Below are 24686 nucleotides of genomic sequence, written 5' to 3'. Positions count from 1 at the left end.
AGGTGTCATCAGTGTTTTTGATCTTACCTATTCTGACAGGTAAGATGGTATCTCTGAGTTGTTTGGATTTGCTTTTTTCCTGATGACTAAGGAGGTTGAGCAATTTCTTAAATGTCTTTTGGCAATTTGAGATTCCTGTGTTGAGAATTCTCTGTTTAGATTTGTTCTTCATTTTTTAATTGGATTATTTGATAGTTTGATGTCTAGTTTCTTGAGTTCTTTATACATTTTGGATATCAGCCCTCTGTCCAATGTGTGGTTGATGAAGATCTTTTCCCATGCAGTAGGCTGCCATTTTGTTGTATTGACAGTGTCCTTTGCCTTACAGAAGCCTTTTAAGTTTCAGGAGGTCCCATTTATTAATTTCCTTTCGATCTCAGTGTCTGTGGGACTGAGATTTAGGAAGTGGTCTCCTGTACCAATTCATTCATGACTACTTCCCACTTTACCTTCTATCAGGTTCACTGTGACTGGGTTTATGTTGAGGTCTTTGATCCATTTGGAATTAAGTTTTGTGCACAGCAATAGATATGGATAATCTATTTGCATTCTTCTATATGCAGCCATACAGTTATGCCAGCATCATTGTTGAAGATGTTTTCTTTTTTCCATTGTGTATTTTTGGTTTGTCAAAAATCAGGTGTTCATAGGTGTGTGGATTTATGTCAGAGTCTTTGATTTGATTCCATTGATCTGTGTGTCTTTTTTAGTGCCAATACTAAGCTGTTTTTATTACTATAGTTTATAGCAGAGCTTTAAGTGAAGGTTGGTGATACCCCCAGAAGCTACTTTATTTTTCAGGATTGTTTTTGTTATCCTGGGTTCTTTGTTTTTCCATATGAAGCTGAGTGTTGTTATTTCAAGGTCTGTGAAGAATTGTGTTGGGACTATGATGGAAATTGTATTGAATCTGTAGATTGCTTTTGATAGGATTGCCATTTTTATTATGTTGGTCTTACCTATCTATCCAAGAGCATGGGAAATCTTTCCATTTTTCTGATATCTTCTTCAATTTCTTTCTTTAGAGACTTAACGTTCTTGTCATACAGGTCTTCTACTTGTTTGGTTAGAGTTACTCCAGGACATTTTACATTATTTGTAGCTACTTTAAAGGATGTTGCTTCCCTGATTTTTTTCTCAGTTCACTTATCATTTGTATATAGGAGTGCTACTGATTTTTTTGAATTAATGTTTTATCCTGACACATTACCTAAAGTGTATATCAGATGTAGGAATTCCCTTTTAGAATTTTTCGGGTCACTTATGCAAACTATCATATCATTTCCAAATACTGAAAGTTTGTCTTCTTCCTGTCTGAATTATTTCCCTTTGATCTCCTTTTGTTGCCTTATTGCTCTAGCTAGTACCTATAGTACCATATTGAATAGATATGGAGATAGTGGACAGCCTTGTCTTATCCCTAATTTTATCATAGTTTCTTTTTAAAGCTTTTTGTTGTTTTTTTGTAAAGTTATATTTTTCATTAAACTTTAGGCTATTTGTAGTTACTTTATACATTTATGGATTTTTTTGCATGTTAAATGAGAATACTCTGACCTTCTAAATGGCACATACTTACAGTTTACATTGAATTTCACTTTCAAAATTACCTGAAGATTTAAAATAAGAGATGGTCATAACTGAGGAAAAAGGATTATGCAGTCTAGGCTAGCCTGGGCTACATAGACAAAGTGTGTCTCAAGCATACACACAGGCACACACACCAGCAAATACCATTCACTGATAAGGAGCTAAGTTTAGTTGAACAAAGAATTTGTGTTTGGTGATATTCATGCTATAACAGCAACAGAAAGGTGTAAGCTCCTAGCTGAATCAGATGACACATAATACTATCATTTGGAGCAGGCAAATAATAAGGTGTCCACAAAGTAAGAGTGGCATCAAGGTAGGAAGTTATTCTCTTTCTCTTAGAGGAGCTCAGAAACTTCTGTAGAGTAGGTAGGCTTTGGTTAGAGCTTAATTTATCACTTTCATTCATTCTAGACTGTCTTCTGAAGATCGATGTCTATTTCCTTGAGCTCTTTAATTTTCTTGCCAATTTGGATAAACATGGCAAAAATCCAGCAGGGAAGTCCAGATGAAAGAGAAAAAACTACAGCATTGAAAGGTACATACTTAAATTACTTTTTCAGGAAAATTTCAGCGTGCATAATCAAAGTGTAGAAATATTTAGGTACTCTTTGTTCATTTCAGTTGTAACATAAAAACGTCAGTACCTAAGCTATTTGCAAGTATTTATTTTGCTCACAGCAACCATTACAATTCCTGAAATGAATCATAGACTCAACATTTCACAAATAAAAGACTTCCTAATGCTCTTCCTGCTTAAGGTCATCATTTAATGGCAAAACAAACACTTTCAAGACTTTTCAATCAAGAGCAGTATCCGTATTTTGCTGAGTGGAGTGTCACATAATCTGGTCTTCCTGTCTTCTGCTATTATGTTAACTGAGACTGGGGATATTTTGTGCACGCTGCTTCATGTTATTACCTCAGAAGGAGTTTGTCTTAGATAGTGTTGGGGAATTCTGAGCTCTACATGTTTTGTGTTTCAGTTTGCTATCTAATATAATTTTATTTTTAGAGGAAGTTTATTACTCAGCTTTTAACTGGGTAACAAAATAAGAATCAATAATTTGTACTTCTGTTATGCTTAGCATTTGAAATGTTTCCCACAGCCTGCATTGCTGTTTTTGAAGACTCTGGAGCTTTCAAGAGGCAGACTTTTCCTGTGCGAGCCTTTAGTGTTTCAAGTGTCTACTTACAGTACCATGTGATTTAACTCATCTCTGTGGTCTGTTGGGTTTCAGTATATTCTGTAAGTTTTTAAGTGTGAGTTTCAGTGTTTCCTGAATACTTTTCAATGCATATAACATGTTTAACCCACATAACATAGGTCACCACCATGGACAGTGGCATCAATGCATATAATACACGTAACACATAATATATAGGTCACCATCTTGGACAGTGGCATCAATGCATTGACACATATAACACACATAACATAGGTCACTACCATGGATAGTAACATCAGTGCATATAATACGTAAAGCACACGTAAGGCACCACCATGGACAGTGGCACAGGGAGCAGTAGCTCAGGCAGGCCAGCCCTCACATTGCCTGCATTTGGAACATGAAAGTCATATAAAGAAGGTTTGGGAAATATCAAAATGGTTCATAGTAAGGAACTCATGCTTTAATAAAAAAGAGGGACACCAAGAAGATGTATCCATGCATCATATTCTTAAAAAGAATGTCAGGAAGTACCTTCACAATATAGGATGTAGAGAGATTGTGACATTATCAAAGAAAATAGAGTATAGAGGCCACAAATGTTACGTGTTCTGCTGAGTTCCAGTGCAGGACAGTAGGTAAGCAGTAGGCTGTAACAATTATAGGTATGGTGTGCTGTCTACCACATTAGAACCTTCTTTAGAACTATCACAGCGGGAGGACTGGGAAAAGAAGGGGATCCAAGAATGGCCTGGAGGCTCATTTCTGATAATGCTTGCTCTGTCTTAGGCAAGGGGGCCTCCTTAGGAGGTCAGTGGTAACCTCAGTGTAGTGTCACCACAGCTTCACTTTAAGCCCTGTGGTAGTGTTTATATGTATGTTCATGGAAGTGTGTGCATATATGGAGGCCAAAGACTGATGTTAAGTATTCTTTTTTTTTTTTTTTTGTTTTTTCGAGACAGGGTTTTTCTGTGGTTTTGGAGCCTGTCCTGGTACTAGCTGTTGTAGACCAGGCTGGTCTCGAACTCATAGAGATCCGCCTGCCTCTGCCTCCCAAGTGCTGGGATTAAAGGCGTGTGCCACCACCACCCGGCTAAGTATTCTTTAAAATTGATCTATACCTTATTATATTGTTTTTGAGACAAGGTCCTTTACTGAACTTGGCACTTTTTGATTTACCTGGGCTGAATCCTCTGTCCCCCAGTGCTGTAGTTATACACACATGTCTGTGACCTAGTTCTAATGTAGATGGTGGAAATCTGAGCTTGGTTCCTCATGCAGGTACGACAAGCATTTTAACAAGAGGACCGATTCCTCAGACCTATTTTTTAAATATTATTAAAAACGAATACAGTTAGCCAGGTCCATCTTGTTGGGCTTTGTCCCCTTAGACTGAGCAGGTTAGGGCTGAGGGAAAGCCTGCCGTCCTGCCATCCAGTCTTGTAACAAGAAGTGAGTAAGGTTCTAGGAGTAAGGGACGAGTTGAAGGTCGGTGCTGAAGACTTTGGTGCTTTCTTTTTGGGCAGTGATTCTGTAATTCACATGTCCTTGTTATCTGTACCGCATGGAATTTTATTATTTGGACTCAAAAATGTCTCCTTTTGGTGAGGACAATTATGATGGTGCTTTTTAAAAAAATCTCTCTGTCTTAAGCCTGCTTTATTATGAACATCTTTAAATTTTTTAAATTAGTTCCTATCTGGGAAGTTTGGCTGCTTGGTCTTATGTAAGTCTTGTGCAGGTAAACATAGCCAGTGTATGTTCATGAGTGTAGAAACCATACCATGTTCAGAAGGTGGCATTTCATATCTTTCTGTTTCTTCTGAGATGTCTCCAGAGCTTTTGTGGCAGGTGCATATGGTTCTGGAAGGTACTCTGGGTACCGTGTAAATGTTTGAAAAAAATTTAACAGAGTCTGCTATTGGGATGAAAAGTGGTGGAGAAACCTGACTATATGGCAACATACTTAGAAAGGAATGCTTGACTTAGGATCAGTGGCATGATTCAGTGGGCAGAGGCAGCTCTCTGTCAAGCCTTATGGTGTGATGTCAACACCTAAGTCTCACCTGATAGAAACAAAGACATCCTGAAAATTGTCCTCTAACCTCTACATATATTGTGACATTTCTTGCTCACCACGCAGGTACACACACACACACACACACACACACACACACACACACACACACCATACACACTAAAATGTGGTGTGTAAAACGTGCTTTACTGTAACGTTAATGATAGTGAAGGTGGTCAGGATAGTGAGTGTTGTCATTAAAGGAAGGCTTTTTTCATGTCAGACAGTGTTGTCATTGGTTCGGGATGGAAATGAAGACAGCTTTGTAGTGAATTCTCTTTTTTCCTTTTGCCAGTTTTATAGGATTATAGTTTGTCTACCATCTGTTATTGATTTGTTCAATTTCTCCTGGACTTCTGGAAAAATGTTCTCTATGCAGTCCTCTTTGTTTCACAACTTTTTTTGTTTTTGTTTACTACTCTACTCTCACTGCCAGAATGCCTGCATTATGTTGTGATGCTTTCTGGGCATTAGTAAACATTACTGTTAATTTATTATCATTATTTATAATAACCTTCATTATAATTCAGTAAATTTACCCTCTGCTATTCCAAGCCTTATTGATGAAGTCTTTGACCAAGAAATTTTTGTTTGCCAATAGGCTTTTATTATTTATAATACTTTATGTTTTAGAGTCTAATAGAATTACATCGTTTCTTCCTCTTTTATTATTATTTTTCTCTCCAATTACTTCCAAGCACACAGTCAAATTCAGGGTCTCTTTTTCTTTAATTGTTGTTATTACACATAGACATATACCCCACAGCCCCTAATACACTAGTACAGCCTGTTCTGACTGTGTCATGTTATCTGTGTCTATGTGATTCCAATACTGATCATTCCCAATGATACATCTAGTACACATTCTTCATCTAAGATTCATGGGTCATCACAAAGGTAGAAGCAGCAAGATTTCAAAAGCCGCAGGAAGTTTGCTGTGAGAGATGGTGTCTCCTAGAAATGTCAGAGAGGCTACATCCAAAAGGATCAGCAAAATAGCTGCCTAAGCAAGACCCAAAAAAGAAGAGCAACAAAGGACACTCTGACATGGAAGAAGGAAGGCTTCTAGGACTTGAACTCTAGACAAGACCTAGGAGTAACTGGGGAATGCCGGGAGTTGGTTGTCCAATAAGCTTTTTAATGTGAGACCGCATAGTATGGATCTGAGTCAAGCAGATTTGCTTGTTTGGGTTTGGAGTGTTCCCCTAAAGTCCATGTGTCAAAGGCTTGGTTTCCAACTTCGCATTACTAGAATATGGAAACGTTAATAAGAGGCAGATACTAGAGGGAGGGTTTGGTCCCTGTGTCCCTGTGATCTGACATGCTAGCTGTGGTTATTCTTCATAAATAGAACACCTTAGTTAGTCCCCAGTCCAGAGTGGATAAGAAACATTCTGGAGTTGACCTAAAATCTGAGCTCAGGCTTCAAGAATTATACAGACTGGTTTTCAGATATTAAGTTAGCCTGCATTCCCGTGATATCCTTTCACACACTGCAGATTCTGTTCTTAATTTTTATTGATGACTTTTTAAACTTTCTTCATAAAGTTGGCATTTGCTTTTGATACGGTAATATTGACTTCTTAAAATGGACTGGGAAGTGTGTTTGTCTGTTCTTTATGGAAATAATGTAATTTCTTCTTTGTTTTTTAACTGTTAGGTGTTTTGATCTATTTTTTCTTTTATGAAGTGTTTTAAAGTTTTAATATGCTTATTGAGTAGATATAGAACTATTTGTGATAGTTTGTGTTGGTTTTGTTAGATCTGGTTATTTATTAAGGAACATTTCCATTTCTACCACAGTTATTGAATTTATTGGCATAACATTCGTAACACATGTTATCTGGAAGTAGTAACCATTTTTCTTTTTCCTGATGCTCTGCTTAGTGTGTTATCACTGTTCATAAAGATAGGATCTGTTTTTATAAGCCTTAGATTTTAACTGAATTTTTTGTGTGTTTCTGGGATTATTGTTTCATGTTTCTCACTTAAATTTAATTTTGTTTCACATTTTTTCAAATGTTAGGTAGTGTCTTAGTTACTTTTCGGATTACTGTAAAGACACCATCACTAAGACAGTTTTTAGAGAAGAAAGCATTTATTTTGGGAGTCATGGCTCCAGAAGGTTTGAGTGTATGGCCATCATTGCAGGGAGTGGACAATGGGCAGTGGCAGCGGACAGCAGGCAGGTGTTGGAGTGTGAGTACTCAGAGCCTTATCTGAAGGAGGAGGTAGAGAGAATTACCTTGGAATGCTTTTGGGGCTAGCTTAGGGGTCCACAGGTTTAGCCCGTTGTCATAATGGCCGGAAGTATGGCGACACACAGGCAGACACGGTGTCAGAGAAGGAACTGAGGTTTATATAACTGATTGGCAGGCAGCAGGAAGAGAGAGAACTTCTGGAACCTCCAAGCCCACCCGTAGTGAAACACTTCCTCCACTAAGGCCATACCTATTCCAACATGGCCACATCCCAGTTTTCTCAAATAGTGCCATTCCCTATGAGCCTATAGGGATACGTTCATTCAAGTTGTCACAGGCTGTTTGAAAATCCCCTTTGCTAACAAAATTACTCCAAAACTTCTCAGTTTAGCCCTAGGTAGATTGTTCTTCAGATTTATGGCCCCCTTTTCACTAACTGTTATTGTGTGCATATATGCACATGTTGTATATACATATATATTACTAAATATAACCTGTTCAGTTCATATAATCTTGCTTGCATCTATATTTTTAGTACTTACCATTTGGCACTTAGTTCCTTTACTATTGCTATGATAAAACACAGGACCAATGCAGCTTATAAAGGAAAAATTTAAATTTGGGGCTCATGGTTTCATAGGATTTGAGTCCATAACCATCATAGTACATTGTATGGCAACAGGTAGGCAAGGATGGCATTGGAGTTACAGCTGAGAACTTACATGGATTCACAAGCATGAGACAGAAAGAGCTACTTGGGATGCTCTTTGAAAGTGGACCTCAAAGTCCACTTCCAGTGATACACCTCTTCCACCTTCTAATCTTTCCAAACACTTCTACCAGTTGGGGTCAGGTGTCAGACATGCAAACCTGTGGGGGCGTTCTCATTCCAGCCAGCACAGGTTATGTGTTCAGGACTTTTTCCTTGGGAAGACACATAGTACCTGACTTGCTTCAGCTTTAGGAAGTAGTATGCTTCATAGAAATTTCACTCACAAGTTTGAATTTTGATTCTTTCTCCATCTTTTGGTAAAGTGTATTATGGTAATAGTTGTCATATGTTGTTTAGGCTTTTTGAAGACAGACTCTGGGAGTAAAGAAGGCTTTTTTGTCCCAGACTGCAGCATGTTTATTTCAAGTGTGCTCCAAAACTTCCTGTCTCAGGGCAGGCTGTAACTTCGTGATAGGCAAAAATGAAACAGCACTGATAATGGTGTTAAAAACATTACCACCTTTAGAACAGCTAGAAGGCAAACCATTTCCAACCAAGGTTGCTATCGTTTATCTTGTACCATAAAAACATTTGCAATGGGAATGAGGAGCCAGAAACTCAGCAATAGAGAGACTTCAGCATGACTGTCTCCTTCCTCATGGCTTTCTGCCTGATGCTGCAAATGTGACTTGATGTCTTGCTATCTAATGCTTTCTATATACCACTTGGTATTTGTTCTTTTAGTTTTACTTGCTACATACTTAAAAAAACTTATTTGAAACCAAAGTATGGTGTCATAGATCATTGTCTACATGGAAGACCAGAAATGTGTGAAACACTATGGTGTTCTGTTGTGGTTCCAGCTGGCAGTACTGAGCTCAGCTCTCAGGCAGCCCCGTGAATAATGAAATAGCCAGTGCTGTGTGGTGTTGCTGAGCTATGATGAGTGAAACTTTGGTACAGTCAGCGCACTGTCAACTCAAGATGTTTTCAACTTGTGCTCAGTTTATTGGCATGAACTTCATTGTAGATTAAAGAGCATCTGTTTAAGGATTTAATGCCATTTTCTCTGTAAACACTGCTTGTGCTAAATTTCATAAATTCTAGACCAGTGAGTGCTCTGCTGCTGAGATAGAGCCCAGCTTCCTGAATCCCACAAATCTGATGTATTGTTTTTCATTTTCATTCAGTTAGGACTTTGTAAAAATTTGTATGATTTACTTTTTTAACTCAGAAGTTGTTCTAAAAATATAACTTATGTTTAATAATTGAATTTGGGTTTATATTAAAGTTTCCTAGAGGAACAGAAATGATAGAATGAGTCTATATATCGTCTATCTACGTATCCATCCCATCCACCTGTCCATCCGTCTGTCTGTCTGTCTGTCTGTCTGTCTGTCTATCTATCTATCTATCTATCTATCTATCTATCTATCTATCTTAGTGTGTATTAGAATGATTTTCTGGCTATGATCCAATTAGTCTATCAATGGCTGTCTACTAACAGAAAACCTCAGAATCTAGTAGTTGTTCAGTAAAAGGCTGGAGATCTCAGCTGGTCTTCAGTATACACTAGAATCATAAAGAAGTAGGCTCTAATGCCAGTGAAGGAATGAACTTGCCAGTGAGAGCAAGGGCAACCAGAGAAAGCCAAATCTTCCCTCTTTCATATCACTATTACAGGTGACCATGAATGTGTGGCCCAAGTGTGATCTTCCCACTTTAAATGATTTAATTAAAAATTTCCTTCACAGAGTTTTTAGTCCATTCCAGATGTAGTCCACAAGGGTGGCTTAGGGATAGTTCAATGAGTGGAGTTGCTTATGCACAAGCCTATTTATCTGGATCCCACAAGGTGGCAGGAGAGACTTACTTGAGAGAGTTGTCCTCTGACCCCTGCAAGCTTGCCTCTATTGGTATACTCTTGCCTGCCTCCCTACCTTCCTTGGTCCTCCTTTTTAGCCTGTTCCCTCCCCCCTTCCTTCTATTATAAAAAATAATAGGCAACACTTGTTTGTTTGTTTGTTTTACTCAGGGTTCCACTGTGTAGCCTGCTGGCTGGGAACTTGCTACGTAAACCAGCTGCTCTTGAACTCAGAAAGATGCCCTGCCTTTGCTTCTGGAATGCTGGGATTAAAGGAGTGTGCCTTAAACGCCCAGCTCAGAATTGAATTTTTTTTTGAGAGATTTCCTTCATTGAATTTAAGATTATTGTTATTTTGGTTAATGGGTTGGTGTATATGATTTTCATTTTTTAAAATTCACTGAGACTTATTTCATAGCCTGGAATATCAGCTATTTTTGTGAATGCTTTCTGTGCCCTTTACAGAGGTATTGACTTGCTCATAGTTCTTTCTCAAGAGATGGAATTTTTCTTCTGAGGTAGCATGCCTATTCATAATATTCAGGTCTTGTTTAGGCAGCCATACTGTTGAGGTATTGTGGGGGAAGCTTTTCTGTTGTTTCTAGGAGACATAATGTCACAGCAGTCGTTCTGGCCCACTGGCTCTTAGAATCATTTGGCCCCCTTTCCTGGACGTTCCCCGAGTCTTAGGTGTGGGGGTTGTGTTGTACTTCTCTCCATTGATGCTGGACTCCAACATCTGTGGTCTGTTGATCTTTGCATTATGGTCTATTGTGTTCTGAAAAGAGAAGCTTCTTTGGTAAGGGGCGAGAGCTACACTCATCTGTGGGTATAAGGTTTAGAATGCAGTTGGGAATTATGCTGGTCTGGCATCTATGACCCCACTAGTCCCAGGTAGCTGGCTAAGTTTCCAGTGACTGACGAGAGAGGGAGAATTAGCATTTCCAGAGATGAGCCCCTTAATTGGCTATCCAATACAAAGTGGTTAGCCATGAAATCCTGTAAACACAAGCCATACTAAGTGACTCAGTGGGCTGTATTTATATACTTAAAACATAAGTATATAAATATATTATGTGTGTGTGTGTGTGTGTGTGTGTAGCCACAATAAGAAAGAGCTGGAAAGGCTCAGAGGGATGGGATCTAGGAGGGGTTAGAGGGAGAATAGGGAAAGGTGAAAGTGATGTAATTATATTGTAATTTTAAATTTAATTAAAATTAGTACTGAGTACTTGAAACATAAAATGTTAAGTGGCTATTTAGTGATTTATATAAATAACTTAGGTTGAATTGATACTTGGTCTTTTATGCCCTTTTATGTTTTCTGTGTTCTTGCTCTGTTCATCAATATGAAAAGGTATTGAAACCTCCAGCTTTAATTATGGACTTTTTTCCTTCTAGTTGTTTTAGCTCTTTCTGGTTTCCCTCAGCATTGGTATAGATACAGTTTAGATTGTTACATGCTTCTGAAGAATTTACCCTTCCTCATTATGACATGCATGTTTCTAGTTCTCATATGTATTTGCTTTTTACCTCCCTGGAGTGTACCTTTTCTAGTAATAATATGGCAACTACAGATTAAATTTTGATTAGTGTTTATATGTTACTGTTTCTAGTCCCTGTACTTTCAGTTTTATGTCTTTATGTCTCCTATCATAAAAATGACTCTTGAGTTTTTGTGGGATAGCTTTTTATTTGGGGTATGAAGGCCATTTATTTATGTTTTGTAACTGTGTACACTGTTTAGTTGTGTTGTATTGGTGTGCCTTCTGTTCTTTATTTGGCTTGTACTTTTTTCCTTCTTTCATTTAACTAGTTCTTTTTTATTAAAAGAGTTGACTTTTAGAGCAATTTTTGGGTTATAAAAATTGAGGAACAGTTTAGTCAGGGTTTTATAGAGAAGCAAAATGAATAGAATTTTATACCCGCGGAGTTATGTATACTTGAGACCAGGAAATGTGTTGTTAGGCAGTTTCATAATTGTGTAAGCATCAGAATGTAAGTCAACAAATTTATATGGAATTGCCTATTCCATATTAACTGTTTATGGTATGTACGGTTATATATGGGGTCTGTGTTTGAAGTGGTATAATATAGTGATGACTCAATATGTATGAGTACATATGTATGCATATGTACATTTACAGTCCATGGATGGGAAGTGGGGAGGGTGAGATGGGGTGGGGAGGAGAGATGAAAAGAGGAAAATAGAGTGAGAAACTGTAGAGCCACTTGGCAGCTTGAAATTCAGGGAAAAGTTCAGAATTCAGCCTTAAATCTGAGTTCACAAGAAAACCTTCATTTATTGGATATAGTTCACTTACATTATTGATCCCAGGTTTATGGCTTAAAAGAATACATCTAGCCAGGCAGTGCTGGTGCATACCATTAATCCTAGCACTCAGGAGGAAGAGGCTGGCAGATCTCTGTGTTCTTGAGGTCAAGGCCAGCCTGGTTTACAAATCAGGAGTTCCGGGACAATTAGGGATGTTATTCAGAGATATCATGTTATGAAAAACTAAAAGAAAAGAAAGAAGAGAAACAAGAAAAAGAAACATCTAAAAATATCTTTATGGTAATGTCTATAATAGTGTTTGACCAAGTACCTGGGCACCATAGGTTGACACATAAAATTAATTCTCATAAGCAGATAATAGACTTGCTATGCATAGCAACATCTCTCTGTCTCACAATTTTCCATATTATTAATGTCTGGCATTACTTTTGCACATTTGTAAAATTTAGGCATCAGTAGTCACACACATTAGAGTTCATTACATTAAGTGCAGTTTATTTTTTACTTTATTTATTGTTATTGTTGTTACTTTTACCGATAATGGATTCTAGGGCCTGTTGAATGCCAGACAAGTGTTGTGCCATTGTTCTACATATCTAGCCCTTAGGGTTTTCACAATGATTATTGATTTTTTTTTGTGTGTGTGTTTCTCCTGAGTTGGCCTTGAACTCAAGATCCTGTGCTAGGATCCAAGCTATTGTTAAAGACTCTGTTGACAAAATATTTTAGGGTTGGAGCAGAGAAGATACAAGATAAACATGGTATGCTTGGTAACAATAAGAAAGGAAGAAGATCTCAAAACCCTTCAATATAAGAAGATGAAATCTTTTCCAAGGGGAACAAGAGATAATCAAAAGAGTGTACTATTTATAAAAAAAACCGTAAATGTTGTAGTGTTGGGTTGTTACTTAGAATATATAGTAAGCATTCCTGGGTCATTTGCTGTTAATAAATGCTGGAGTGGTTGTGAAAGGGAAAAAGTGAGGCTGACTTTCATACCGAAGAGTGACCAGTGATGTGTCAGTGTAGAAGGATGACCAGTGATGTGTGTCAGTGTAGAAGGATGACCAGTGATGTGTGTCAGTGTAGAAGGATGACCAGTGTTGTGTGTCAGTGTAGAAGGATGACCAGTTATGTGTCGCAGTGTTTCTTACTTCAGGAGAGAGAGCATGACTCCTTTCCTGTCACCTGAAAGTCAGTGGGACTCAATCAGTTCTAAAGACAGGCCATGCAAAGGGAAAACTGACATCATAGTGAAGCCTGCCAGATTTCATCCAGCTGATGAAGGGCAGTTATCAGTGACGTTCTGTGCATGTCATATTCTCCTTCACTTGTGGTAAGGACTTAGTCATCTTTGTGATGCTTCTTCAGAAAACTAGGGCACCACGGGAAGCAGACAGAAATGATCTTTTAGGAGAAAATATTAGATACTTTCACATCAAAGGCAATTGTGAGAAAATACTCAAGAGTTTAGTGCAGTGTTCTAGGTGGACAAAGTGTGGTGATGGAACTTGCTGTCTGTATAGGAAATTGGGCTAAGGGGATACAAACACTCTTTCCATCTGTAGGAAATTATTCCAGAAACAAAGAATAAATTTAGTTTATATTTATTTATTTAATAAAACAGCCTTTGAACCTTTTTTGTTGTTGTTTTTGTTTTTATAAAGTTCCCCTGAGTATTCTTGGCCTCAAACTCCCTAGTGCCTCCCTAATGCAGGGATTAAAGGCATGTCCCACCTCACCTGCCTGGCTGCCTTTCTTGACTTGTGAAATTCAGTATTGTGAAGAATAGGAACTGTTTTAGTATCAACTAGGCATTTCTGATCAACATGTCTCATTTTAATATTTCTTATAAAATGTATTAATATATAATGATATCAGTTTTGCATTTACAATTAGTTCTTCTGTTCACAAACTATAGCTCATTTATAGTAAAATTTTGTGGTCTTTGAAATGTTACATTAATATCTGAAATTTGAAACCATAGACTAAGGTTAATGAGGTACAAACAAATAGCCATTTTGAAGGGGAAAAGTTAGTAGATTATTTTGAGAATCCGTGTTGTGATTGATTACTTAGGGGATTATTATTTGGAGAGTATTTGTGTTGATACTGAGTTAGATCAAAATACAGCTTTTTTGGATCTTAAATTTTAATAGCATTGTCAGTTAAAACAAGAGATAAAATTAATCTACTAGAATGAAGGAATACTTTGAAGCAATTAGAAATGCAGCCTTCACTTGCATTCTCAGTGAGCCATGAACCTGAGTAAGTCTCATGTCGGTTCCTGTCACTTTGTTTTTAGATTTGCTGTCTAGGATTGATTTGGATGAACTCATGAAGAAGGACGAACCACCTCTTGATTTTCCTACCACGCTGGAAGGATTTGAATATGCTTTTAATGAAAGTAAGTGCTGTACATTATACACACATATATGTGTATGTATAATTTACTCAACAGTGTTTATAGAGTCATAGGAAACATATTAGTTTCTCTCACCTACCTAACTAGAATATTTTGCAGGATTTTGGGGAGATCATGACTTATGTTTGTATAGTAAACTCCTTTACTTTAATAAAAGAATTAGGAGACAGTTTTCTGTAGTTGACAAGTCTCATAAATTAAAAGACAGTAAGTTGACTTCATTTATACATTTTTACTTTGAGCATTCTATTCTGGTATCTAACTAGAAACTCCTAATTGAATTATAGAGAAAGGCACTTTCTTTAACCTGCTATTTCAAATGAGGTGATTAGTAGCCATTATATGTGGCAATATGTTAAATCAGAGTACCCAGTATTCCATTATTCTTCAGGAAAGTATTTGTTTAAAATCTTTCTAAGTTTATACCTGAGCCACAACACACTATTATATTTGAAGGCTTCTACTGTTTGGGGCAGGAGCATGTAGTTGTCATTTCTATCTATTGCTTTTTAGCGCCAAATGCTGATTGCTCATCACTGTGTTAGTGTGTGCTCCTTACACTACAGGTAGAAGGAAGGGGCCTCTCTCTGCCCATGTGTACTTGCATACTCATGAGTTTAAGATGATAGTAGAAACGTTGATCACTTTCAGATATTATTTTTTATAAAGAATAGCTTATGATACAACATGTATAGTAATCTTTCATTGCCTATTCGTGAGAAAGGATTAAAGCTGTTGCCTTGTGGGCTGTGTTTCTTCTGGTTACTAGACTCTTCCCGTTGAAAGCAAGGGCAGATAGTCTGTCTTTTCTCACTGTAAATAGGCTGATAATTAAACCTTTTAGTACATAAAGTTTAATGCTTTCCACAAGGAGAGGTTTTTTTTTTAATACTATGATCTAGATGGTTAATTTAGCATTGCTCATGGTAATGAAACATGTTTTTGATATGTGAGGCATGTTTCCATGAAGACTATCACACTGTAATTCTTTAACATATAGGATGGGAATATTATGAACAAATGCTTACTGGTGCGTGGAGCCCTGTATGCCTCATTTGGACCTTACTTGTTCTGTGTCAGAAAATGCAGTCCAGGAAGGTTTGGATAGTTTCAGCTGGTGTTAGCGCTCCTCCTCCTCTCCAGCCTCCATTGATAGCTTGTCTTAGGGCCTCATAGAAAACTGTTCTTCAAGGCCCTGAACCCCTTCTGTCCTAGGTAACCGCACAGTGCATGCTTACGTTCCCACATCATTCTGGAACATCATAAACATCATAAACATCACAGATGGCAGCTTTGCATCGCTGCCTTTCTTTCATTACTATCTTAACTTTCTGGAAAATTGCTTAGATTTTCAACATTTGTCTCCCAGGTGGCCGCTAAACTTCTTCAAGTCTGAGCCATGCTTATGGCGTTATCTGGTGGTGTTCTTAGTAGCCTTAAAGTAGTGTCAGCTTGCTTTAAAATACTGGGATGAAGATTAAGACTAGCTTTTAAATTCCTAGGGATCCTTCTTTTATATGCTTAATAGGTTTATTATATTGGCATTTGAAGACAAAAATTTAGGAAGAAATCAAATATTTAAAAAAGTTATAATTATTATAAGTTCCATATTATTTAAGATATATTCTAAATCATTGGAATATTGCTTGTTGTCTTTTAGAGGGGCAGTTAAGACACATAAAAACTGGGGAACCATTTGTTTTTAACTACCGTGAAGACTTACACAGGTGGAACCAGAAAAGATACGAAGCTCTGGGTGAGGTATGTCAAGGATATTGCTGCTTTGCCTTTTTTAATTTGAAGGTTGAGGTATGGCATAGATATTGTTTTACTTCATTTTCCAATTCAGAGTACCAGGAGCAATGGTTTGGATGGTGCAGCAGTTTACATACTCTTCCTATAAAAAGTGATTTCTAAAATCCTTTTTCCTTTTTGTATTTGGTAATTTTCAGTCATTTACTAGAAGAATGTTTTTAATTCGAAAGCGTTTGCTTTTATACTGACATATCCTTCATATGACTTTGGTATTTTCCACTAAGTTGTTTATATGGAAAAGCAAATTTACACCAAATTTTACCTTTTTTTTGGTAATATTTTTTAAAAGATTGAATCTTCTACTGTGCCAGTAAGATGGGCATTACTTTTAAGTCTTTATCTATTTGAAGATTGCTATTGGATAGTTAGGCTGAGCTGTTCTTTCCTTCTAACTTGGTAATGTATTTGTCCTTCGAAAACTGGGTATCTTACATGGTCTCACCAAAGAAACCAAAAGTGCCATTTGTCATTTTGGTGAATTTTCATCAGAACTAAATATTTCATTTATTCAATATCACAGATTTTTAGTAAAACATATATAGACACATTTGTTTAATATGTTACTGAGATAACCACTTTTTCCCCAGAAGGTGTATTGACCTCTTAATCCATTTGTTAGTTAAAAAATAACATGGGGGGCATTTTGTAGTGTGAAGAGAACAAATATGATGAGACAGTTCCTTCTTATGTCTTGTATTTCTGCATGTCTGAGGAAAAGTTTTGACTTTCTGTTCTACATCTCTTTACAGGGACATTGTATTATGTTCTCACAGGCTTTAAGGGTGGAGAGTGTTGTGCCCCCTTCTAAGGCACTTTGCAAATTTGTGTCCTAGTCAAGATAATAAAGACACCACCCACCCTCTCTTCAATGGTGGCAAAGGTGGCAGGCTTACTTGTGGACTTCCGTGAGACCAGATTTGCTAAGCTTATGTTTTTGACTACGGAGTTGCCCTGTGTTCAGTTCACTGGAGAATTCCTGTGCCTCCATCTTGGATCTAGGGGAAGTAGAGGGAAGAAATTGGGTACCTGAAACTCCTGCTGTTTGTCTTCTGACCCAGTGGTCTGGTTTTTAAGGCAGTATTTCCAGTACTGTGCAGGCTAACTTGTATTTTGGGACAAGGTAATTTGAGGTTAAATCTTCAACAGTTCTTCACTTCCCATTAGTTTATTCAACTTTTTTAAAAAAAATTTTGTGGTAATATAATGGCATAATTTTCCCCATTTCCTTTTTTTCTTTTCAAACCCTCTTATGTATCTTCTCTTGCTCTTTTTCAAATTTATGGCCTCTTTTTCTTTAATTGTTGTTACATATAATCTTGAATATTCTTTATTGTTTGTAACTTAAATGTATTCAGAGATCATAATTACTTCTGCTTATGTTAAAGTGCTTTCCTGTTTCCACTTGAATTATATACTGCTAATTTATGGTGTTTTCATTATAGAATAACTATATAATAATAATCTTATCTTAGGAAAGTGCTTGTGTGTGTATTTAAATGGCACTTACGTTTTATTCCTTTCTATAATCCATGTTTACCAGGTCCTTTAGATATGTTGTTATTCTACAAACCATGTGCAATATTTTTGCAGTTTTTTTTGGTGTGTTTGTGTGTGTGTATGTGTGTGTAGTTCAGGCTGACCGGAAACTCACAGTGTAGCCCAGGCTGGCCTTGAACTTGGAATCTTCTTCCTCAGCCTCAGCCTGTCTAGTACTTGCATAACAAGTGTACCTTCCTGTACTTGGCACATACCTATATTATTTAACCTTCTGCTTCCTTTTCTTCAAAACCGTATGCTTCATCTTCTATAGTAAATCAACCTAATGGGCTAGAAAGATGGATCAGCATGGCACGGCACTTGCTGCCAAGCCTGATTATCTGAGATTAACCCTCAGAACCCATATGGTGGGATGAGAGAGCTGACTCCCTCGAGTTGTTTTCTGACACCACACACTCTTGTGGTATACATGCACAAACATACACACCCCAAACAGGCAAACAAGTAATGTAAGACAAAATTTCACTATTATAACTTGTTTTCTCTTTATGTGGCCACACAACTTACAGGATTTAATTTTTAATCCATTTTTTTTTAATTTATTTTTTTATTGCTTTATAAATAATAACCATTCAAAATTTCCACTTCCTCTCCTTCTCCCATTTCCCTCCCGTTCCCCCACTCTCCTTCCCCCCTCCCGCCTCCAGTCCTAAGAGAGGCCAGGGTACCCTACTCTATGGGAAGTCCAAGGCCCTCCCCCCTCCATCCAGGCTTAGGAAGGTATGCATCCAAATAGACTAGGATCCCAAACAGCCAGTACATGCAGTAGAGACAAATCCCAGTATCATTATCAATGGCTTCTCAGTCTGCCTCAATTGTTACCCACATTCAGAGGGTCCAGTTCGATCACATGCTTGTTTAGTCCCAGTCCAGCTGGATTTGGTGAGCTCCCATTAGCTCAGGCACACTGTCTCAGTGGGTGGACCAACCCCTTGTGGTCCATAGCAGCATTATTTGTAATAGCCAGAACCTGGAAACAACCTAGAAGCCCCTCAATGGAAGAATGGATAAAGAAAGTGTGGCAGCACATCTACACATTAGAGTACTACTCAGTGGTAAAAAAAATTGACATCTTGAATTTTGCATGCAAATGGGTGGAAATAGAAAACACTATTCTGAGTGAGATAACCCAGACCCAAAAATAGGAATATGGTATGTACTCACTCATTAGTGGATTCTAGCCATAAACAAAGGATATTAGCCTATAGTTCACAAGCCTAGAGAAGCTAAGTATAAGGTGAGCCCAAAGAAAAACATATAGTTATCCTCCTGGAAATTGGAAGCAGATAAGATCGCCAGGCAAAAGTTGGGAGCATGGGGGTAGGGATGGGGTGGTGGTAAGGAGGAAGAGGAGAGAGAAGGGAGAAGAGGAGGGTTGGGGAGAGCTTGGGGGAGTGGGGTGGTTGAGATGGAGGAAGGGCAGATATAGAAGCAGGAAGGAGCTATCTTAAGTGAGGGAGACATTTTGGGGTTGACAAGAGGCTTGGCTCTAGAGGGGTTCCCAGGTGTCCACAGGGATGTCCCCAGCTAGGTCCTTGGGCAGCAGAGTAGAGGTGCCTGAACTGGCTTTGTCCTATGGTCAGACTGATGACTATCTTGAATATCACCATAAAACCTTTGTCTGGCAACGGATGGAGATAGAGACAGAGACCGACTTTGGAGCACAGGACTGAGCCCCTAAGATTCAGTTTAATGCATCACTTTAAGAATTTTTTGAAGTTAATGTATAATTACATCATTTTCCCTTTCCCCCCATTTCCCCTTTCTACCTTTTCCCCTTGCTTACTCTCAAATTTATGACCCATTTTCTTCAGTTGTTTTGTGTGTGTGTGTGTATACATATATACACCCAAATATGTGAATACAGGCTAAGCTGCATCATTTCTTAAATCATTATTTTCTTAAGTCAGTGTTTCATAGATCAACAAATCCCTGGGTTTCGCATACCAGTCAATTTTCTTTCCTAGTATGTTGACTGCAAGCAGACATAACTTGTTCACATAGAATTCAGTGTATCTCGAAGCCTGGAATAGAAAAGGGAAAGTTTTCTCGTTACAGGATTTGTTACACCTTGCCTTTTGGTTTCAAACTTCTGCATCAACATTGCGTCATTGCTAACCAGTCATGTTAGAACGAGAAATTTCACTTTCTTGCCTATTTTGGACCTTTGCATTTTCTTTAATATGTATCTTTATAGCTTCTGTAAGAATCAATAAAATGTCACTGTTCTTCTTCCTTTTTTTTTTTTTTTGAGACAGTGTTTCTTTGCAGCTTTGGAAACTGTCCTGGAACAAGCTCCTGTAGACCAGGCTGGCCTCGATCTCACAGAGATCTGCCTGTGTCTGCCTCCCAAGTGCTGGGATTAAAGGCATGTGCCATTACTGCTTGGTTGTCAATGTTCTTAATAAGAAAAAAATAATGTGATTAGGTAATCTCACAGGTCTGGCTCTTTATTAAGGGATAGTACAAAGTACAATACTAGCAGAAGCAACTGAGGTCATAAATCCCTCCCTACCCTAACCTAACTGGTAAAATATTTTGTAAAATAGTGGAAATAATTGAAAAAATTACACTGAAAAAAGATTTATTAAAAACTGTAGGACAGTTGGATCTTACAGAATTTTTTGATGACTCTATTGAGGTGTACATATGAAAAACAATGCAAAGTTTATTTTAATACTCAAATATTTAAATGCAATCCACATAATTAGATAATTCTCAACCTGTGGGTCATGACCCCTTGGGATTGAATAACCTTTTCACAGGGGTCATATATCAGATATTCTGCACATCAGATACTTATTTATTCATTTATTTTTAATTATTATTTTATTTATTACTTTAAAAAATACCAAATCCAAATTCCCACTCTCTCCCCTCCTCCCACTCCCTCCACATACCCTCTCCCTAACTCCCTTTCAATGCTAAGAGATGGCAAGGTACCCTGCCCTGTGGAAAGTCCAAGGCCTTACCTACTCCATCTAGATTGAGCAAGGTATATATCCAAAGAGAATAGCATCCCCCAAAGCCAGGACATGTAGTAAGGACAAATTCCAGTGCCACTGTCATTGGCCCGTCAGTCTGACCCAATTATCACCCACATTTAGAGGGGTTAGTTTGATCCCATGCTTCTTCACTCCCAGTCCAGTTGGAGTTGGTGAGCTCCCATTAGCTCAGGCAAATTGTCTCAGTGGATGAACCGCTGAGTGGATGGTCTTGACCTCCTTACTCATACTCACTCCTTCCACTCTTCAACTGGACCTTGGGAGCTCAGTCTAGTGCTCCAATGTGGGTCTTTTCCTGTTTCCATCTGTTGTTGGATGAAGGTTCTATGGTGATATTTAAGATAATCATCAGTCTGACTACAGGGCAAGGCCAGGTCAGGTACCCTCTCCTCTATTGCTTAGGGTCCTAGCTGGGGTCATCTTTGTGGATTTCTGGGAATATTTCTAGAGCCAGGTTCTTGCTAACCCTATAATTGCTCCCTCAATCAAGATATCTCTTTCCTTGCTCTCATCTCTGTCCTTCCTCCATCTCAACTATCCCATTCCCTCAAGTTCTCCCCAAACCTTCTCTTCTCCCCTCCTCTTCCCCTTTTCCACTTCCTTCTACCCCTGTCCCCACACTCCCAAATTTTGTCAGGCAATCTTGTCTATTTCCAATTTCCAGTTTGGTCTATATATGTTTTTCTTTTCCTTCACCTTATTACTTAGCTTCTCTAGGATCAGGAACTATAAGGCTCAATTTCCTTTATTTATTTTTTTGGGTCTGGGTTACCTCACTCAGGATAGTGTTTTCTAATTCCATCCATTTGCATGCAAACTTCATGATGCCATTATTTTTTAACATTGAGTAGTACTCTAATGTATAGATGTGCCACACTTTCTTTATTTATTCTTCCATTGAGGGGCTTCTAGGTTGTTTCCAGGTTCTGGCTATTACAAATAATGCTGCTATGAACAAAGTTGAACAAATGCTTTTGTAGTATGATTGGGCATGTCTTGGATATATTCCCAAGAGTGGAATTGCTAGATCTTGAAGTAGATTGGATTCCCAATTTTCTGAGAAAACCCCCACACTGATTTCCAAAGTGATGCACAAGTTTGCATTCCCACCAGCAATGGATGAGTGTTCCCCTTACTCCAAATCCTCTCTAGCATAAGATATCATTAGTGTTTTTTCATCTTAGTCATTCTGACAGGTGTAAGATTGGTATCTCAGAGTTGATTTTATTTGCATTTCCCTGATAACTAAGGAAGTTGAACAAGTCCTTAAGTATCTTTTGGCCATTTGAAATTCTTTTGAGAATTTTCTGTTTCGTTCAGAACTCCAGTTTTTAATTGGGTTATTTAGAATTTTATTGTCTAATTTCTTGAGTTATTTATATTTTTTGGAGATCAGTCCTTTGTTTGATGTGGGGTTTGTGAAAATCTTTTCCCATTCAGTAGGCTGCCTTTTTGTCTTATTGACTGTGTCCTTTGCTTTACAGAAGCTTCTCAGTTTCAGGATGTCCCATTTATTTATTGTTGCTCTTATTGTCTATGCTACTGGGGTTATATTTAGGAAGTGGTCTCCTGTGCCCATGCATTAATGGCTATTTCTCACTTTCTTCTCTATCAGGTTCAGTGTGGTCAGATTTATATTGAGGTCTTTAATCCATTTGGACTTGAGTTTTGTGCGTGGTGATAGATACGGATCTATTTTCATTCTTCTACAGGTTGACATCCAGTTATGCCAGTACCATTTGTTGAAGATGCTTTCTTTTTTCCATTGTATAATTTTATTTTCTTTGTCAAAAATCAGGTCTTCATAGTGTGTGGATTAATATCCCAGTCTTTGATTTGATTCTATTGCTCAACATCCTGGTTTTTATGCCAATACCAAGCTGTTTTCATTACTGTAGCTCTGTAATAGAGCTTGACGTCAGGGATGGTAATGCCTTCAGAAGTTCCTTTATTATATAGTATTGTTTTGTCTATCTTTGTTTTTTTGTTTTTTCCCTATGAAATTGATTATTGTTCTCTCAAGGTCTGTGAAGAATTATTTTTGGGATTTTGATGGGGATTGCATTGAATTCCGGGCGGTGGTGGCTCACGCCTTTAATCCCAGCACTCAGGAGGCAGAGGCAGGTGGATCTCTGTGAGTTCGAGACCAGCCTGGTCTACAGAGCTTGTTCCAGGACAGGCTCCAAAGCCACAGAGAAACCCTGTCTCGAAAAAACAAATAAAATAAAATAGATCGCTTTTGGTAGGATTGCCATTTTTACTATGTTGATCCTTTCTATCCAAAAGCATGGGAGATCTTTCTACTTTCTGGTATCCTCTTCAGTTTCTTTCTTCAAAGACTTAAAGTTCTTGTAAAATAGGTCTTTTACTTCCTTGGTTAGTGTTACCCCATGATATTGTATGTTATTTGTGGTATTGTGAAAGGTGATGCTTCTCTGATTTCCCTCTCATCTTTTTCTTTGTGTATAGAAGGGCCACTGATTTTTTTGAGTTGATCTTGTATCCTGCCACATCACTGAAGGTATTTATCAGCTGTACGAGTTCTCTGGTAGGGATTTTGGGGTCACTTATGTACACTATAATATCATCTGCAAATAACGAAAGTTTTACTTCTTCCTTTCCAATTCGAATCCCTTTGATCCCCCTATGTTGTCTTATTGCTATTGCTAGAACTTCAAGAATTATGTTGAAGTGATATGGAGAAAGTGGACAGCCTTGTCTTGTTCCTGATTTTAGTGGAATGGCTTTGAGTTTCTCTCCATTTAATTTGATGTTAGCTGTTGGCTTGCTTTAAATTGCTTTTATTATATTTAGATATGATTCTTGTATCCCTAATCTCTCCAAGACTTTTATCATAAATGGGTGTTGAATTTTATCTAATGCTTTTTCATCATGTAATGAAATGATCATATGGTCTTTTTCTTTCAGTTTAGTTTTATGATGGATTATATTGATAGACTTTTATATGCCCTGCATCTCTGTGATGAAGCCTACTTGATCATGATGGATGATTTTTTTTATGTGTTCTTGGATTTGGTTTGCCAGTATTTTATTGAGAATTTTTGTATCTATATTCATGAGTGAGATTGGTCTATAATTGTCTGTAGTAATAGGAGCTGTGGGGCTGCGTCCCCAGCACCCTGGCCGCCTGGCTAGCTTATGCCCGAAATAACAACACACAAACTGTATTCATTTAAACGCTGCTTGGCCCATTTCTATCTAGCCTCTTCTAGGCTAATTCTCGCACCTGGACTAGCCCATTTCTAATAATGTGTGTAAGCACCCCAAGGTGCGCTTATCGGGAAGATTCTAACCTATGTCCATCCTGGGTCGGAGCTTCATCGCGTATGCCCAGGAGAGCAAAGCAGGGCCTCTGCTCCAGAGAGCAGAGCTGTTGGGTCTGAGCTCACTTCCTCTTCCTCCCAGCATCCTATTCTGTTTACTCCTCCCACCTATGTTTTAACCTGTCAGGGCCAAGGAGTTTCTTTATTGCTTAACCAATGAAATCAACAGATTGATATATGACACTCCCACATCAATTGTCTTTCTTGGTTGAGTCTTTTGCATGATTTTGTTATAGGCATAACTGTAGCCTCATATAAAGAGATTGGCAGTGACCTTTCTGTTTCTGTTATGTGGAACACTTTGAGGAGTATAGGTATTAGCTCTTCTTGGAAGTTCTGGTAGAATTCTGCACTAAAACCATCAGGCCCTGGGCTGTTTTTCGTTGGGAGGTTTTTGATGACATCTTCTATTTCCTTGAGGCTTATTAGTCTATTTAAATTGCTCACCTGATCTTGATTTAATTTTGGTATATTGTATTTATGTAAAAATTGCTTATTTCTTTTAAATTTTCCAATTTTGTGGAGTATAGGTTTTTGTAGTAAGACCTAATGATTCTCTGAATTTCCTCAGTGTCTGTTGTTATGTCCCTCTTTTCATTTCTGATTTTGTTAATTTGGATGTTCTCTCTCT

General features: G+C 37.9%; 1 protein-coding gene across 8 annotated transcripts in view; it reads left to right on the top strand.

Moving 5' to 3' along the window:
* Arb2a (ARB2 cotranscriptional regulator A) overlaps positions 1-24686 on the top strand; it is a 430019-nt gene that overhangs the window by 27944 nt on the left and 377389 nt on the right. For 7 of the 8 annotated variants that reach the window (XM_050122197.1, XM_050122194.1, XM_050122192.1 and 4 more), the window contains exons 2-4: positions 2005-2128; positions 14215-14316; positions 15995-16095. In XM_050122197.1, the coding sequence (XP_049978154.1) occupies positions 2023-2128; positions 14215-14316; positions 15995-16095 (309 nt within the window). In that variant the 5' untranslated portion in view covers positions 2005-2022. The remainder of the gene's footprint in view (positions 1-2004; positions 2129-14214; positions 14317-15994; positions 16096-24686) is intronic. The other variant, XM_050122195.1, reaches the window with a different exon arrangement.

Source organism: Alexandromys fortis, unplaced genomic scaffold (genome assembly GCF_014885135.2).
Source record: "Alexandromys fortis isolate MF-2015 unplaced genomic scaffold, M_Fortis_MF-2015_v1.1 scaffold_163, whole genome shotgun sequence".
Taxonomy (NCBI): Eukaryota; Metazoa; Chordata; class Mammalia; order Rodentia; family Cricetidae; genus Alexandromys; species Alexandromys fortis.
Note: the sequence above shows the minus strand (reverse complement) of the source record. Positions and strands in the feature narration are given on the sequence as shown.